The following is an 18,715-nucleotide window of genomic DNA, read 5'->3' as shown; positions in this document are numbered from 1 at the left end:
CTAACCCTTGGGGACCTAGACAGTCATGCAGGGGTGTCCTGCTCATGGGACATGGCCTTTCCTGGTGCTCCTCTACCTTCCGGGATGCTTGGTCCTGTTGTGAGACAGCAAAATTAAGAAGACTCAAGAGCACACTTAATTGTACTTGGAGCTATCAAAACACAGGGCTTGTCAGCAGCAAAGGTGGTCCAGAATTTGTCAGAGCTTGGACAGTATTGGGTTGATGATGAGGAATAAAACAATTCAAGTGACTGCAGAAGCTGGGATGATATAAACCTGCATCCTTGGGGGTTATATCTTGTTTTGACGTGTTGCAGTTTTGCTGGGAGAATGACAGAAAGTAGTGCCATGAGGTTTTTATCTTCCCCCAGGTAAGTGGGGACAAGAAAATGATTAGATGGGTTGGATTTCTGTCCCTAGTTCCCTCTACCTACCTATCTATCCCTCTGTCTTGATGCATCTTTCACCAGCCCTCTTTGCTCTGAAAAACAGCAGCGATTCCCTTCAGATGCCAGGAATAAAATCAATACATGCCCTCTCCAATTCAGGTAGCTGTCCATAAATCCTCCCCGCTTCAGGCTGGTCTCCTAGGAGTCCCACATCAGCTAGGAACCCATTTAATCAGCTGAGATGATCTGTGCTGTCTGTTGCCCAGAGGCCCTTTGAACTCTTTGTCTCCTTGCTGAGTGATGAGGGTTTAGCCAGACTGGCCCATTCTGGGTGAAAAGCCTCAGGTGAATAATGCCTGGAGCTGGCAGTGTCCAGGGTGCTGAGAGGAGTCCCAGCCCCTCTGCCAAGGCTTTATCACCACATCTCCCCATGGCCCCTCGCCTGGCTCTCTGCAAAGCTCCATAAACTCACACCAGCATGAAGAACACCCGGACTGGTGCCAGGGGAAAACAATTATCGCTCTTTTTGGGAAGGCTTGGCAAGGGCTGGAGGGGGTGTATGAAATCACAGCCTCCCCTTCCTGGGGCTGCAGGCTTGATTTTCAGCATATTTTAGTGCATTTTAGGTTTTAGTTCCGTGAAATTAAGTTCCATGCAGCGGCTTTGCTGAGGGACTTCTGGAAGAGGTTTTCCATGCTGGTCGAGCCCTTGGAAACACAGAGCTCAGCAATGCTTAGGATATGGCCTCCAGGAAACAAATCTAAATCTGCCCCAAAGCAGCAGGACTCTTGGATCAGTTTCCAGCCAGGGAAACGCTGGAGTGCCACCTTTAATAGCTGAGATTCTCTCCTAGGCTGTGTTGAAGTTGTGCTGGAGGTGGCTTTCCCCTGCCTCCCAACAGCCTCCAAGCAACCCAGCCAGTGAGATCCAGCCAGGTCCTTGCCCCAGCTCCATCCAGCTCTGGCCCAAGGGGTCCGTGTTTCCAAAGGCTTCTGCACTCCGTAAATCACAATTTAGCATGGACCACCATCAAGACAGACAAAGTAACCTAATCTGCCCCCATATTAGGGTGTTGGAAAACAATAATCCAAGAAGGAAACACATTATCTGGCCTTGTTACTTTACAAAGTAATTTAAATTAATTTTTCCCTGGAGTGGTTAGGGAGCACTGCAACTTGCCCTTGTCTATTCTCTCCGGCTAATGAAGCTTTACCAGAGACTGCTCGTGAATTCCTATTAAGACCTCATCTTAGAGGTTACAGGGCAAAGCAATTTCTGCTCCTGGGAAAAATGCCTATGAATTTGTAATTGTAAGTCCATGTTTGATAGGGATTAGCATCTGAAAGGGGTAGAGTGGTGGGTAGCAGAGAAAACATTATTTCAATTAGCTGAAGAAAAGCAATTTAACATCTGAATATAGTTTACACTTTTAATTTTCTCCTATGTCTCCTCTATTTTCCCTAAAATTCTGGCATCTGAGGTAATTATTTCCTGAAACTTTCCACCCTCACCAGACCAGTCATCTTTCCCTTCTCCTCCTTTAGTCCATCATAGGTGGCATTCAAATGTAAATGGTTGCTGAGCTGAGTTTTTTCCTTTCCCTTCTTCTCTCCAGATTTACTGAATTTGGGGCTGGTGTAGACGATGCTGTATCAAATCACACTGAAATGGGACATGATATTTCTCTTCACACCAAGGAGGTGAAAGATGAGGAAGAGGAGGCTTTGCTCCACATCCAGACTCATGGTCAGGCTTGTGCCCAGCAGCCTGACACGGTGCCAGTGCCTGACTCTCCTAGGCAGAGCCCCAAATGCCTAAAGATTCTCTCTGTGCTCAGAAATTACTTCCAATTACCTCTTTTCCTCCCACCTCTCGGCCTTAGCCTGGAGCTCAGCTGTGCTCCATCTATTTTTTCGTGGCTTCTTGGTCTCCTATTTCCTAATGACGATGCAATCAGTTTTCGGGTGGGAGATTCCTCGTGAGAAGGCTTGTTGTTATTTAAGGAAGATCATGAAATCCATCCTTAATGAAAGGACAGGAGAAAACCCTTCCACCAAGTTACACTGAAGCCTGAGATTATCATTTTTATGGGCTTCCAATCTTTCCTGCCTCATGTCTTATCAGCAAATGCAGCTGGAGGCTTCAAAAACCCTCCCAGCTTGCTGCTGATTTTATGGGATGAAGATTAGAGATGATCGGATAGCAAATTATTCATTCCATCCGATATCTCCGGGCAGGAGGGAATATCCAGAGCAAAGGCAGCTCCTTTCTCCCTCTCTGAGCATCACACATTGGGAACCTTCCTATCTGCCACTCCAGCAATGCAGCAGCGCTTTCTCCCCACACTCAGAGGTGATTAGAGGTGCAAAATTCCCTCTGAGCAGATGGAAAAGCCAGGGGGAATCACAGAAGCAGGATCATCCCCCAACAAGAAGGCAAAGCAGAGGCAGGTGGGGTTACTGCTTGTTTCAGGCATTTTTGGTTTGATTCCTCCCAGCCCTCCAAGGCACCATGTAGGTGTTTTCTCAGCCTAATTTTCCAAGGCTGTGAGGCGTGAGGCTGATGTGAACGTGCTGTCAGAGCTCTGGCAGCTGCTGACATCAGGGACAGAGGAACAGGGAGCTCAGGGGGGAGAGAGGAGAGACCCCAGAGCTGCTCTTGGATGCAGGAGCAGCAGCATCAGGCCCCAGCACAGGGAGTGGAGAGCGGGAATGCTGCCTAGAGATCCATCCCAAAATCAACCGGTGTAAAAAATATCATCCAGAATGTCCCAGGAAATACCCATGGGCCACAGAGGGGCTGCTGAGCAGGCATTAAGGGCAAATGAAGGCCATGGGGTCGACACTGGGGTTTTCAACAGCACAACAGCACATAAATAAGAAAATACACGGCAGTTTAAAGGCATTTTTAAAGAGAAGTGGGGTACAGAGCTGTGATAGATGAAAACCCAGAGCAGGATCTGCCTTTTTCTGCTGCCTTTTACCCACACTGGCACACTGAGACAAGAAAATGCCCTTTTCACAGTGGTTGTAGCTCCTGGCTCTGTCCTGGCTGCCTCCAGAGCAGGCAGGATTTGAAAGACAAGTGTCAACAGCAAATGAGAGAACTCTGACACAAGCAAAGAATATTTGGTTTGGATGGTCAAAAGAAACAAGAAATTTTACATACGATTTGTGGGTTGTTTTGTGGTTTTTCTTTTTTTTTTTTTTTTTGTAGCTTTTCTTTTTTTTTTGTGGCTTTTTTTGGTGTGGATTTTTTATGTTTCATAGCATACATTGAAATATAATAAATGCATAATTACTTTTCTATGAAAAAATACAATCTTCTTTAGGGAATGTTCAGGTTTGCTCTCATATAGTGTTTTTTTTATTTTTATTGCTCTGTCTGGGAGACAGGGAGGAAATGGAGAGGATGAAAGAGGGAAGGAAGGAGGAAGGAAGGAAGTGAAGGAGGTGAAGAGGAAAGAAAACTATTTCTGTTAAAACGCAAAGTCCCACAATGTTTTTCAAAGAGGAACTGGCATCTGTACTTTGAGATATACCATCCAGGAATGTTGCTTTGAGGAAATACTGATTTTTCCTAAAATTTATATATATTTTTAGGGGAAATAATCACCAATTTTTGGAGTATATGAGTGTAAAGCCTGAAATTCCAATCCCTGCTTTGTGTAAAATCTTTTTTACAGGCAACTGCTCAAATGGGTCCTTGAAAGAGCAATGAGCTGGCTCTGGCTCCACTTGGCTTTGACTAAATGCTGCCAGGGTGATTTGTCCTTCTGTGCCTCAGTTTCTCTCAGCTCTAAAATGGACCTGTAGGGCTTTGCCTCACCATGGCTGGGTGATGCTGGAGGCTTAAATGAGAGAGAGACAGCAAGATTCCCAGCACCCAGCAGCAGAAACACACAGTTACCTCTCATTGCAGGTCCCAAGCCACAGCCAGGATGACAAAAGGAAGACCTGGCTGGCAAATAATTTGTTGAAATTTCAGACTTTGCCCCTGCAGTGAGGCTGCTACAGTGACTTGCAGCTTCTCATCCCCCCAGGCCAGACCCAGGGATATGCAACCAAGGAGGTGCCACGGGAGCTTTGTCACAGAGGCACCTTCCTTCCTGATGGCTGCAGGGGCTAAAAGTGCTTTGGAGCACAGGGGAGCTTTGAGATAAGCACTGAGTGATTCCCTGGCCTCATCAGTGAGCCAAAAATCATTGCATTGTCTTAAATGTCATATAAATGTGGGAACATGCAATTGGTAAAGTATTATCCCAGGATGGAGCTGACAGCGAGACCACTGTCTGAAAGGCACAGAGCTCTGCCTTCATCCCGGGGCCTGGCCTGTCATGTCCTGTCACCCCAACACACCATAGCATGTGGGTGGATCCTTGAGACCTCCCTGTCTTTGGGAAATCAGCCCCAAGTCCCTGGAGCTGTGCTGTGCAGAGCCCTGGGGTGCTAACACAACCGGAGTACGTGGAGAAGGAACCTCGGGACCCAGCCCCAGGCGTGGCAGGGAAAGGGACAGCAGCAGCAGAATGTCCCAGACCTTGAATTTCCCTGGGGCAGCAGTAGGACCGGCTTCTCTAGGACTTCTGATCTGCTGATAAAGCCTTCTGCTCCAAACAGCCAGGCTGCTTTTGCTGGGCTTTTGCAAAGAGAAAAGCAACAGGCAGGCAGCAAAGATGGAGAGATCTGCACGCTTTCCCGCTGGGTTTCCCCGCGTCTTGGAGAACCCAAAGTTCACTCTCGTTTTTACTTATTCACAAGCCATTCCTTTTCCTCTGTAACATGATTAGATTGTTTTACAGGGCCTAATTATGGGCCCCTGTTGTGACACTTCCTTGCTGGGTGCATAGGAAAGTCCCTGCCCCACTGATTTCGCAAGCAGTGTTGGCAGTGGGGTTATCCCAAGCTGCAGCTGGGGGCCTGGCCATGGAAAAGCAATTTGGGAAAGAGTTGGGAACCGGCCTTCGATCTTGTACAGCTCAAAGTCAGATCTGGTTTGTCTTCAGGATAAATGAGATTATTGTAAATACAGGGTAAAGAGTTGAGAGGAAAGAGGGCAGTCCTTCTCTGATGAGTGTGCATTCCTGTGGGTGCTGCACATTCCTGAACATGGATCCCATGGGGATAAAGTGTTATTTGCTTCTCAGGATGGAGCATCCAGGGGAAATCACCAGACCCAGAGGTGGGGGGCTCAGATGCTGCTGAGGGGTCACAAAGATGCTGCGACACGTCACAAGAAGAGTGACAATGGAACCCCTGGCTCGCAACTTTATAAATTCCTTCAGGAGCAACTCAAGTTTCTCAGCTGCGAAGCCAAATATCTTTTATTCTTCCTGTGGGGTGGGTTTGCCAGTCATCCAAACCTGACATGAACTGGAAAACTGTTTAACTTGGGACCTGCAATATTCTCTGTCCTGCAGCATCTGTGCAGCTTTTGTGAAGGGCAAGCCTTGCAGCCTGCTGCAGCTCTTTGGCTCTTTCTACCTCTTCTGGTATTGAAGAAATTTTAGGGACAGCCCTGATGACTCAATAAAATGAAGGCCGGGTCTGCTCTGTTTCATAGTGTCACCATTAAACAAGGTGTGGGAGGTGAGAGGCAGTACCCAGCGCGGAGTCTGGTCTATTAATTGGATGTTTTAAAGTCACCAATGTGTTTTGCTGGGTTGTTAGTGACACTTGTTGAAAATAAAAAGCAGGGAAGTGAGTGGGGGTCCCACAGGGTGGGAAGGAATGTCAGAGCTGGGGCATTGCTGGACTCCCCCATTCTCCTCCCTGGGAAGGGGACTTGGGGGAAGCCAGAGGGACCTGGGGGACACCACGCTCCCCAAGCACCACAGCTTCACTGGGGAAGAGTTTTACCCACCTGGGTCTTGTTTTTTCCTCCTGGGACGATACAAATATTTTGTGCCTGAGTTCCCTTCCACGCCCTACCTAAGGGGACTGTCAGGTTCAAGTCACCGCGCCCCAAACTGAGAAGGCAAAGAGGCACCTCCTTCCCGCAGCAGGATTTGAATAAGCAGGTGAGAGCATCGGCCTTCCTCGTTAGGGTGTTTGATAATTGACCAGGCGCTCGCTCCTGCTGCAGGGCGCCGTGCCCAAGTGCAGCTCCCGGCTGTTCCTGCGCAGCCCCGGCCGTGCTGCCAGCATGCCCGCCCGCTGCCTGCTGCTCCTGGGGCTGCTGCTCCAGCTGGAAGCTGCCTTCTGCCAGGAAGGTAAGAGCGGCCGGCTGCCTGACATCCCGGGAAACAGAGGCGGGGAAAGGCAGGAAGGTGCGCCAGCCCCGGCCAGGTGGGGGCTGCTCCTGGGGGACAAGGGACAGCTGTGCAAGAGCGTCTTGGGAAGGGAAAAAACATCCCAGCTCCTGCCTGAGCTTAGCTCTGCCTTCACATCAGCACGGGTGGGTGCCCGGGGGGTTCAGGGGTTTTGCTGAGCTGGGATATAGAGACTTTCTACCTGTTTTGCTGAAGGCTGAAACTGCCACCTGAGGTTTATCTGAGCTGCTTGCACACAGATAAACTGCTCTGGTTTACCTCTGGCAGGACTGTGCACTGAGATGAGTAATCTGTTTCCTTAAGCCTTTTTTTTTTTCTTTCTTTCTTCTCACTCTTATCCTTGAGCAAGTGTTGTTCTGGGTTGCTCCCTGAGCTCTCAGATCCTCCTGTTAATCTGTAATTTTGATCATTGCTGAGGAGAGGGAGCAAATATTTTCCTCAGCAAATTGACCTCCTCTTCTCTTCCCAAAGATTTAACAGAGAAAATTTCTAAGCTAGGGTATTATTTTTAGGAAATTCACTAAGGCTTTCTCTAGTGCTAGAAATAATGAGGAGTAATTAAAACTCATCTGGTGCTGCCAAAGTCCCGGAAAATTCCCTCCCCCTTTCTCCTCCTGATGCCCCAGCCCTGACCGCTCTTCCTGTGTTTGTTTACCAACTTGCTGAGGATTTAACAGTCTGGAGTGTCCATTGTCAGCAGGGTTGAATGTTTTGCTTGGAAAGAGTAAAAAAAAAAAAAAAAAAAAAAAAATCCTTTAATGAGGATTCAGAACCTGGTACAGCTTCCTTAGACAGCAGAAAAGACAAGCCAGCCAAAGCTTTCCAAACACTCAGAGAAGATGTTTTAAAAAGCAGGTCTGTGTCTTCAAATTAGCTGTTGAGTATGGAAACGGAATTGCAACAAGTGCCCAGGCTTATTCTGGCACCGGCACTTCCCTTGGCCTGGTTTGTAGCTGCAGATGTGTGGAGACACATCTTCCAGGGCTGTAGATTCCACACTGCTTAGTTTGGCTTCGGAAATCTTGTTTGTGGGGGAAAACCCCCTCAATTACCATGGGGCAACACAGAGAGGAGGTGGCAGAGCCTGAGGGACAGGCTGACCCAGGAGAGGCATCCCCGGTGAAGCATTTTTCCAGGAACACAGTCCTGTTTCCACAGGTAAGACTCATCCTTTCAGCCTTCCCTCCTGGCAGGCCAGCAAGGTGTGCTCGGTGGGACTGCAGCCAGGCAGTGCCCCGAGGGCTGGGACCCAAACCTTTACTCCCTGAATAGATCCCATCAAGCTCTTGCTTCTGCCTGATCCCCGTTCCTCCTTTCTTATGCCCGTGCAAGTTTCCCAGCGGGTATTTCAGCCCAATGCAGAGGCATTTGCCATTCCTTTACCATCCTTATCTCCCCCTGCAGCCAGGCCCTACATGATCTCTGGAAGCCAGAAACCACTGATTTTGGTTTGGTGTTTTCCCTTTTGGCTTCGGATGCTTTGGAATCTGGTGAAAACAGCCACAGGAGTGAGATTCCACTCGCAAAAACACCCAGTACCTCCTGAGCATGCTTGTTCCAAGGAGGTTTGCTACCACTTTTCTTCCCCCGCTCCTTTCCTGGAAGATCACGAGATGCAAATTTGGCAGTTTAAGTCTTTGCTGACTTCATTCCCTGGTTGCCCTTGAACTCCCTTAACCCCAGCAGGAACCTCACGAAAGGGCTGGACCTGACCACCCCCCACCCCCGCCAGGCTTAGGCTGGAAACCTCGGGTCTGGCAGGAAAAATAAACTACAACTAATAAATAAATGTGGCCAACAGCCAAGGGCAGAGGGAGGGAGGATGCAGAGCGAGCCAAAATTCAGCCAGGAGGCGATAGATGTGTTTGGGGCTGCACTCACAGGGGTGCTGGGCAGCAGGGCAGGAGCATCCTTGACCACTAGGCAGGGCAGGAGGGTTCCAACCCCTGCTCTTCCCCACTGTCACCACCCCTGGCTGTCCCCAGCAGCAGCCTGCTGATACAATGATATTTCAGTCGAAACACGCTGATACAAGGGGGAATTTCCATCTGAATTCCTCTTGCTTGAATCTCTGCCCTGGGACCTTGCAGAAACATGACAAATATCTCTGTGGGGAGAGGGGGCTGAGAGATGCTACTCAGGGCTGTTCTCACAGCCCCTTGCCCAGGAGTGCCCCTGCTTTCCAGACTGGCAGTGCTGGTGAGTCAGCTGGCCAGGCTGATTTCACTTCCAAGATGGAAAAAGAGAGCTCTGTTTTGGGGGTTGAGGTTTTGCTGTTGTTTTATTTATTATTTTTTATTTAAAAGTCTCTTGCAGTAAAGACTCCAGGAGCTGGGGATGCTACCAAAGTATCCCAAAATCAGAGGGAGGAGAGCTGTTAGCAGCAGAGCCAGTGTGAAGCTGGATGTGGGTTAGGAGTTGGCGCATGTGGAGCACGCAGCCTACTCTTACTACTGTTAGTAAAGATTATTTTCTGTTTATAGCAGAGGCTTGTCTCCCATGAGGCAGAGGAAGTGCTCAGTGTAAAGTTCCTGAGGGAGACTGAAGTATCCATCCACTGCTCATTTTGGGGCAGCTCAGCCTTGCAGGTGTCCCTGGCTGCGTCTGGCTCTGAGTGTCCTGAGGCTGATGCTGGGGCAGGTGTCACCTTCTGCCTGCCCCACCTGCCCATGCAGAGGGACCACGTTGTGTGCAAGGGCCTGTGTTTTGATCAGCAGATGAGTCAAAGCTGACTCTGAGTAAATAATAATTAAATCTCAATGGGATGTGGCTGTATGGACAAGCTGTCCCTTAGTGCTGATGTGATGGCACTGAAGGATGGATTTGACTACTCTGAATGCTCCATTGTCCAAAATCCAGTGGGAGGCAAGGAGCAGCCATCCCAGCAAGGGCTGGGACAAGGTTTCCCCTTCTCACTGCCTGCCCTTGCTTCCTGCCCACATCCAGGAATGCGTCTCACAGCCTTCCCACCCGTGGCTGGGTTCCTGCTTAGGTCTGGATAGAGAAAAAGGAACCTGTCAGTCTGTTCCATCCCTGGGGGAAATGGGGCTATCCCAGCCAGCTCTCAGACCCCCACTCTCCACCCCAATGCTGCCTGGGGCCCCGCCAGCCCCACCTGTTCTTTGTGCTGAGGTTATTCCTCTGAACGCCTCAGCCTTCAATTTCTGTCATAAGTCATGTGCTGCTCTGGAAACTCGTTGGATGGTGCATTTTACCAAAATCCACAACAACAACTTTTTGCTGTGGCAGTGGCTACCAAATCTTATACTTGCCCTGTTATAGAATCCTTATTTTACCAGTCAATATTTGGAAAATATCCCAGGAATGATGTCTGTGGGATCTGGGGACAGAGAATAAGCAGTTTGCTGAAACCCCTCTGCCTTCTTTCCTTTGGCAAGCACTCTCCTTCACTCCCTTCCTCCATGTTCCCCAGGCCTTTTCTCCCCCATCACAGAGTCACCAGCCCCCCAAGGTGCTTGTTTATATATTTGTATGTGTATGTCAGTGTATACGGGGCTCCAAAGCTGCCAGGCACCACACTCCACATGCAAACATCAGTGAAAACACTGTTAATTGTATTTTATATCATTGCTATCACCCGGTAAGCCTGCCTGAATCAACAGCAACATGTTCTGCTCTGATTTGCAGGATCAAGCTCTCATCTGGACCTTGCTGAAGCTGGATGGGAGGGGCTCGGCAGATAAAGCCTGAGGATGAATTTCTAACCCGTGTCCTCTTGTCTCCCTGCAGCCCGGGGCAGCCTCCAGCCGTGGTCACAGGGTGTCATCGCAGTGGTTGTATTTCTAGTCCTGGTGGCCATCGCTTTCGTGGTCAACAGGTTCTGGTGTAAGGATAAAGTGTAAGTGTGGGAGGTTGCTCTGAGTTGGGCTTAGCTGCCTTGGCACGTGTCACTTCCAGCAGCCTCTGTGCATGTGCCAGGATTGGGAACACTGTGCTTGCTGTGCCGGGAGATGGGCTGGGAGAGCAAAGACTCCCTGTCCTCATCTCCCTGTCCTTTTGTCCCTGTCCTGGTCTCTGATCCCTGTTACTGATTGCCAGCTGTGAGCTTGCACCATACAAATTCTGCCATGAGTAAAGAAAGCGCTGTGCTGGGAATAGCAAAGCCACGGCATCATGGCTGGATCACGTGGGAATGTGTTCAGGGACATGGCCCAGCCTGGTTTTCTGTGGCTTTTGGGGGTGCAGTTCCCATGTGCCTTATATCCATGGGATAATAAGCCTGAACCAGCTTTTTTTGCAAAGCAGACAGAGCCAAGTTGTGAGAACACACTGAGAGGAGCTGGGAGAAAAGGGAGGTAGTGGCAATAGCAGTACCCTCCACCCGGAGCCCATGGCACAGGCAAATGTGGTGTCTTTATTCATCTGAAAAAGGCTCTGTGGGATGGGTTAACTCTTACCTGATGCTGGCCAAGCAGAGTCACAGGCTGCTGCTCCTGCTCAGCTGAGCAAGGCCAACTGGCTAAGTTGCAGCAACTTGATCTTGAACCTGAGCCCAAAGGCAACAGGGGATGAAGACCAAAAGGACCCCACATCTGTTTTCTGGCTCATCTGCACTGGTGGAGTTGCTTTAGGCTGGTCTTCTTGTACCTGTACATTCCTGCAGCCTCCCCAGGCTGAGGAGGTGGGCAGCTGGTTTACACTCTGAGGATCAGCAGGTCAGCTTTAGCCCCAGAGCTATTTTAAGCTGATGCCTTTGGGATGCATTCTGGGCCAATGCATGATACAACATGTGTATATATATATATTTATATAGTCTGATTTGCCACTGTAGTCTTTGTTTCCCAAACTGAAGGAACCCCCAGCCCATGGAGTGGCAGGCAGGGATGGTGTTTCCCACTGCTGCCTGTGCCTGGCTGCCTTTTCCCAGCCTGGAGGCAGAGGATGCTGAGGAGGGCTTGAGGAGGGATGGTGCCTTGTTTTAATTAATCTGGGCTTTCTTCAGAAGAGCGGGAGCGAGGCTCGGCAGCCTGGAGCCCTGCCAGCTCTGCGCTGTCACTGTGACAGCAGCTATCAGCTCGAGCCACTGCCTGTTTATGCCAGGCTGTTCCTTGGAGAAGCCTCTGAAATTGCCCTTGCGCAAGCACTGGAGGAGGCAGGGATGTGCATGCAGGGTGGACCTGCACCCACCCTCTGCTGCTAAATCCCCCTGGTGCTGCTCAGACTACAGGCTCACTCCAGAGCTGAGCTTTTGGAGTCTGGCTCCAAACACCCCATCCCTGCCCAGTGGCTCCTTCTGCAAGCGATCCAGGCTCAGTTTTGAGAGAGAGCAGCTCGACTTTGCTCACATGGATGTGCACAAGGACAGCCCTACTGTGCCAGGGCTGAGGCACCAGTGGAGCCTTGACTGCTCTCTCTGTGTCCATCGGGATCCACAGGGGACTATTTTGCAACAGATTACACACAGAAGTAGACTGGAAAAACCAGTTAGTGGGAGAAAACAATCCCATGTATTGACGGTGAGTCCTGCAGACTGCCAGCACATTGCTGGGAGTCACCGCTATGGAGACAGGGGGTGGCACTTGGCACAGCCTCTGCAAACCTGCAGTGAGGGCGTCTCTCCTTGTCCTTGTCCTGCTGGGAAGGAGGCTGAACAGGTGTCTGAAGACACATCCAGGTCGTTTATTGTCTCTGTGGTGTCATCACCAGTAAGGCTGCTCCCCTGCATGGCTCCTTTGTTGCTCTATCCAAACTCCTCTCTTTTCTCCCTGCAGGGAAAATGCTGAGAACGTGGTGAGTGTGGAGGACAAGCCAGATGCTGTCACATCCAACGGCCAAGAAGGGAGATATGTATCAGCTGCCGCTGACTTCAGGTGAAGGACCTGCTCAGACTTCTTCCCCGTGGCTCTCAGGCTCTGCTCTGTTCCCCTGGGGACAGCTCAGACATGCAGAGCTGTGGTCTAACCCACTCAGGGTCTTACACATCCCATGCACCTATTTTTGGGGCTTTTAACCTTTCCAGGGGGTAAGCACAAGGCAGTGAGGGAGCATCCCCTTCTCCCTCATCTCTCCCTATCCGTGCAGCTGAACCCCACAATCCATCCACCACCTCACAACCTGGTATGCCACATTTTTCTTATGCTACATCACAGCTTTCCAACAGAGGAAACCACCAAAAGTACCACAAGTCACCACGTAGATGGTGACAACCAAAACATACCTCACTATCAATTAGAGCAATTCCCACCCCACACTTGGCTCCAGTCCTTTCAGGGCGACCCCTCCTGTGGTCCCCATCTCACCCCTCATGCAGTGCACAGCTGGCACTAGCAAGGTCAGGATGCCAGTGGTGGCTTTGGGAATGCTGGCCTTGCTGGGACTGACCTCAGCATTGCACTTGTCCCTCTTGGTGCAGGTCCAAAGAGAACGAGCACGCCTACGAGAACACCGTGGAGCCCGAGGAGAAGGTGATCACCACGGCCATGTAGCAGCACCCACCCGCCGCCCTCCTCTCGCTCTCGATTCACTTCCTGCTAATGCGATGGGCATTTTCACAGAGACCCTCTGCACTGGCACCCCCTGGGAGTGATGGGGCCCTGGCCTCTCCATGGCACCACCACCTCCTGATCTTCTCCTTTTCCACCCGTGGGACATGCTCTTGTCCCTCTGGGGCTGGTGTCCACATGGGCATCGGTCCCCAGGAGAGGTCTGGAGGTGCCACCTCTCCTGCCTGGTGGTCACCCCGCCTGGTCAGCGAGGTTGGTGTCCCATGTCCCAGGAGGGTGTTGACCTGTTCAAGACACAGAGGGGATCCTGCTGGGTGCCAGGGACATCCCCACGCTCTCAGCCGCCCTCCAGGGAGCTGCTGATGGAAAACCTGCTCTATTCTCCCCAGTTCACCCTCCTTTTTATGACCTACACCATGCATTTTAATGTCAGAACCTATGAAATTTTAATGTCAAACCTCCCCCTCTGTACATATCTTCCCAGTGAGCAATAAAGAGAATTGTTGCCTATGACAGCAAAGAGGGTCATTCTGCTAATCAGCCAAAGGACTTTCTGGCATCTCACAGCTCTCCCAGCCTTCAGGCAGTTGGGAGAATGAAGGATATCAGGGAATGCTCAGCATTTGGACTGCCCCAGAGCCTCAAAGGGATTTACAGGGAAGTGAGAGCATCATTCCTCCCTTTGCCAGGTGAGGTTACTGAGCTACAGAAACAATCCAGCACTTCTCAGTGCTGCTTAATGGTTGAAAGGCAGCACTCCCTGAACCCCACTGACCCCAGTGTGCAGCCCTGCAGCCAACTGGGAGCCATTTCCAGGGCTGGAGGCTGTCATCAATGGCAGCCATTGATCAATGCTGCCAGGAAGTGGCCGGGGGGCTGCTCTGGGCAGTGCTGACTATCCTGGGGCAGCTGGCCATAGGGCAACCTGCTCCTGCCAGGCTGCTCATTAACCAGGGTCTGTCTTTTGCAGTGGTGGGGACAGTGCCAGGGCCACCATGGGAACAACGAGCCCTGTTCTAAGCTGTGGCATTTGTAGATTGAAATGAGAGACCTCTGATGCTTTGGCCATTCTCGGGACATGAGTTACTCCAGTGGCATGAAGGGTCCTCTTCCTGACCACTGAAGAAAGGATTAAGGGACTCTGTAACCAAGGGCAGCCCAGCTGGAGCAGCACTGGGGTGGGAGATTTATAAGAGGACATTTTTGGCAGCCCCTGGTTTTGGGGGGAGTGAGGTGTTCCTAGGGCTCTGCTGTGCACTACCCACAGCTGAAGCTGCTGATGTCCCTAGCAAGTGGAGACACAAAAATTCAGGCAGGTGTCTTCCAGTAAGAAACCCACCTCAAAAGATATTTTCCCTAGAGCCTGAGTTAGGTGAGTATTTTGAAAATGTCCTCAAAGACTTGGCATTGAGAAATCACAGCTCCCATTCAGAAATTGCATGGGAGTAGAAGTAAACAGGCATAAGGGTTAGAGGGGTAAAGCCCTCAGATGTGAAGGCAGGATGGCTGCATCTCCAGCATCATGTCAGAGCTGTTGCCATCTACTACCCTCTCTTGGGTAGCTGGAGGCTAAGCCAGCCCCAGGCTGGGTCCTGGACCACCCCACTTGTGCCCCTGATGGATGCTGCTCCCCTGACTTTCCTCTCACAGGTGCCAAACATCACCTGGGTTTGGAAAAACCAAGCTCCCCAAGGTTCAGTGGCACTGCTGCACTCAGCAGGGTTAAAGGATTAGTCAATGCCTGTTCCTGCCCTGTCAGCACTTGAGCTGGGGGTGTGGCGAGAGGAAAGCAGCCCATTAATTTTTTACCTCTCAGTTGCAAAAGAAGTTAACAATGTCATCCTTATAATGAGTAACAACAGGAGTTAATTCCCTGCCCTGTGTACACAGTGAATGTGTGACAGATGCCCAAGCTCTTCACCCCTCAGTGCCTGGATGTGGGCTTGGAGTGCAGGTGTGCTCAGTGGGTCTCAGTGTCCCTTTCCCCACGGATTCCTGCCATGGCTGTAAGTCTGAGCAAGGACAAGGCTTCACTGCTGGGCTTGCCCAGGAGCTTCCATGCTGGGTCTTATGACAATCAGTGCCCCTTTGGTGTTCACTTCCCTGGGGAAAGCATCTTGTGCAGGAGCCAGTGTTATGTCCTAACAGGATCTCACCTCTGCACTGTCCAGGGTGCTGTCCTGCCTCAGTTTCCCTTGTCTGTGAAGCACAAGCCGAGGCTGACTGAAGCTGCCTTCCTGCAAGCTGTGCAGTCACTCACAGATGCTTCTCGGTGTGATCCTAAAAAGAACAAAAGGGAGCGAGCATAAATGAAATTTATTGTTGGAAAATCTTAATTAGATTTTAGGCCCCAAAGGGAGAAAAGTGAGGTATTATCTGACACAGCTAATGAGTGTTAAGGGTCCATTGTTATATTTCTTGTTTACCTTTCTGTACTGGCTGATACAGCCCAGATCCTCGTCTGTACTGCCATAATTAGGATATCTCATCTCTTGCTGATAGGGTCGGGATGCTCTTTAAAGCACAATGCTGTCTCATCCCTCCCTGGCAGGATGAGCGTGATTGGGAAGACAACTTCTGGAGTGCCAGTGCTTGTGCCATCCACACTGCACCCATGAGCTGGGGAATGTCCTCCAGAGTCTGCGCTGTACCTGAGACCCCCCGGGTGAGGGGCACCTCCCACAGCCTCAGCGACCTCTCTGAAGGGCCCAAAGCCAGCTTGCCTGAGGGCCAAATCCTCCCCAACACCTCTCTCCACACAGCACAGGGGGATGAAGGTGTCCTTCAGAAGCCTCCCCACACCCACCAGTGAAGGGTAAGGACACCACGAGTTCTCATCCTACCCCCCATTCCATGATGCCATTATCTCTGAAGCCGTGGGCTTCAGGAAGATGTCCAGGCTTGTGTTCTGCTGCAGACAGGGTAGTCTCCTTTAGGGCAGAAGATTTCAGGGTGGGGGTTTTTTGCATTCCCACTTTGTTACCAGGTGTGTCATGACTTTTGTTTGTGACCTAGGAGGCTGCAATCCATCTCTTGGAACCCCTGATAACGCCACCTTTACTCTGATGCTTCCCCAGTCTTTCCTGAGGCTCTTTAGCTATGAAGGTTTGAGATGTTTCTGTTCCAGAAGCAGTTTGGGTAGGTGGACACCTGCAACCTAAATTATCCCAAGGTAGTTTAATTACAGATTTGCTGCATTCAGGTAAACTGCTGCTGAAAGAAGCACCAGCTCTATCCCTGCGTCTGAGCAAACCTGGGGTTTATATCCTGGAATTGGGCACCTTGACACATAAGAGGTGTGATTTGGATCTCCAGAGGAAAAAAGGGAGCCTGTCCCACCCCTGTGGTTCTTTGGGTGGGGAAGAAGCCCAGCCACCCAAGTGGAAACCAAGAGCAATGCATGGAGGGGTGGCTGTGTGTGGGCAAGGGGGCTGCAAAGTTTTTGGTCTCGATTCAAGCCACTGAAAGCCAGAAGAAAAATACCATCTATTGTTGATTTATACACCCGTAGTAGCCAAACAAACATCCCCGGAGCTTGTCCTTATCACTTTATTACACCTGCTAGAGTGAATAGATTAAAGAGAATGGGGGAGGGGGGAGAAAGCTGAAGAATCCAGCAGAAAAACTGGGTTTTGGGATTGTTAATTATTCTCTGGGGTCTCTAATCTTTAACTGGCAAACAGCATCACTAACTGTCTTAAAGCCCCTCCTGGAACATCCTGATAATAAGCCATCTGCATGAAGGCACCCCGTTATCTGCCCTCCTCCAGCCGCCTGTGACATGGCTGGAGTGGGAGATAATGAATGTGTGGTGTGTAATAACGACACGTCATTCATGATTATCGGCCTGATACCCAACCTTTTAGCTCCATTGTTTGTGCTTCAAAAAGAAAAAAAAAAAAAAAAAAAAAAAAAAAAGGAAAAGAAAAAGAGAAAATAAAAAGGAGAAGGGAAGAAAGGAAAAGGGAAATTTTTGGTGCTACGGATTGTCCCGGGGTCCCCGAGGTGTCTCCGTGCCAAAGGGGCTGGCTCTCGTAGCATCTCCCAGAGGGTTTGTTGGTACTCGGGAAGGACTCGCCCGTGGATTGGCGGCTGCTGTAGCCATGGTGATGGAGGAGCGAGCTGAGACAGCGCAGAAATGTCACTGCCTGGCAAGGAGATATTTGGGGTAAACGCGCCGGGCGATTAGATCTGTGTCACTGCCTGCTGCCCGGCTCTTCACACAGCTCCTTTGCTGCTCTCCCAACCATTTGGTGGTGGCTTGGCAGAGGAGGTTATCTTGTACAAGCTGCTGTCCAGAAACTGCCACCGTTTGAAGGTGGGGGGATGTTTGTGCTGCTCAGCTTGACCTGGCTGAGCTGAAAACTGGAAGAATTTTCTCCTGGTTGCTGCTGCATTAGTGCTGCAACACCTTCCCTCAAAAGCTTTGGCCTTTTAAACTGCAAACCTGGTTTAAGGGATTTTAAAGTCTTTGGTTCAGCTTACCTCAATTACTGTCATAGCTGCCTGGAATAACAATCTATTTTTTGCATCAAAAATGTCAGCAGTTTCTCCTCTCTTTCCCAAGCAGATTACCAAGAGCAGTTTCCCTGGAGAAAGTCTCTGCTGGAAGTGGTTGGGATTTGGCCATTCATGACAATCTAGCAATCAGAAGGACACTTGGAAACCAAATGGGCAGCTTTGGTCATGGCAGTGAATAGGGTGATGGCCCCAAAACACAGGGCACTGTACAGTCCATGGGGTGGGCAGCAGCTGGGGGTTCTAACCCCCCCATTCCCAAACCAGAAGATGCTGTAGCGACACCTTTAAGTGCCACCAGGTTATTTTGGAACCTACCACCAAGGAGATTGGGATAGGTCTTTGTGGCCAATGGCACGTGAAGCTTGTTTCTTGGACCACCTGCTGGAGAGTAGATGTGCAGAGCTTCAAGGTGGCTTGTCTCTCCCCAGATGGGTGGCTGAAGTGTCTGACAAAAAGGATTTTTCAGTAATGAAAAGGTGTTTTTAAACCGTTGCCCTCTGAAGGCCTCGCTGTGCTGGAGCTGGGGAGGAGGGCAGCAGGAGCCTGACCTTTCAGACCTGAGTCCACCAGCGGTGCCAGGGTGGTGGCACTGGCATCTGCACAGCCTGCACCCAGCCTCCTTCTGGGGGTGAGAAGGGGAGGGCTGGGAGAAGAGGAACTTGGTCTCCAGCTGCCTTGCAAAATAAACATAAGCTGTACCTTGCTGGTTAATCTCAGCATCCCTGTCCCTTTTGGTACCCACATAGCCAGAACAAAGGTCTGGATCCAGCCCAAGGAGAATTTTGCTTCTCAAACTGAGGATGCAGCAGGCAGCAGAGATGGGGAGTTCAGTGGATGGGGAGATGCTCAGGTTTGTCTGTTGTGATCTGGCTATCAGCAGAGAGCTGCTCAGGAACACAGACAGGCAGACAGACGTGGTTTGGATATGTTGGTGCCTGCAGTGATTCTGGTGATGCCAGTGCTGTGGGTGAAAGCTGCACAGCCTTGTCTGTCACCGTGGCACGGCACATATGCAGGCCTTGGTGCCTTAGTTTCCCCTGATGTCAGCTGGGGGCCCGGGGCCTTGCGGT

The 18,715-nt window shown here is 50.5% G+C and overlaps 1 protein-coding gene and 1 long non-coding RNA gene across 2 annotated transcripts; one reads left to right on the top strand and one right to left on the bottom strand.

Moving 5' to 3' along the window:
- Positions 1-6,497: 6,497 nt before the first annotated feature.
- On the top strand, positions 6,498-13,644 carry PDZK1IP1 (PDZK1 interacting protein 1). Its single transcript, XM_068198666.1, has 4 exons — positions 6,498-6,600; positions 10,411-10,519; positions 12,393-12,491; positions 13,034-13,644. Exons 1-4 carry the CDS (start codon positions 6,534-6,536, stop codon positions 13,104-13,106), a joined length of 348 nt encoding a protein of 115 aa, XP_068054767.1. The 5' UTR covers positions 6,498-6,533; the 3' UTR covers positions 13,107-13,644.
- On the bottom strand, positions 9,535-18,483 carry LOC137478685 (uncharacterized). Its single transcript, XR_011001728.1, has 3 exons — positions 17,610-18,483; positions 15,281-15,404; positions 9,535-10,501 (listed from the first exon to the last, which is right to left on the bottom strand). It is a non-coding gene; the product is annotated as an uncharacterized lncRNA (long non-coding RNA).
- Positions 18,484-18,715: the final 232 nt, after the last annotated feature.

Source organism: Anomalospiza imberbis, chromosome 9 (genome assembly GCF_031753505.1).
Source record: "Anomalospiza imberbis isolate Cuckoo-Finch-1a 21T00152 chromosome 9, ASM3175350v1, whole genome shotgun sequence".
NCBI lineage: Eukaryota > Metazoa > Chordata > Aves > Passeriformes > Viduidae > Anomalospiza > Anomalospiza imberbis.
Note: the sequence above shows the minus strand (reverse complement) of the source record. Positions and strands in the feature narration are given on the sequence as shown.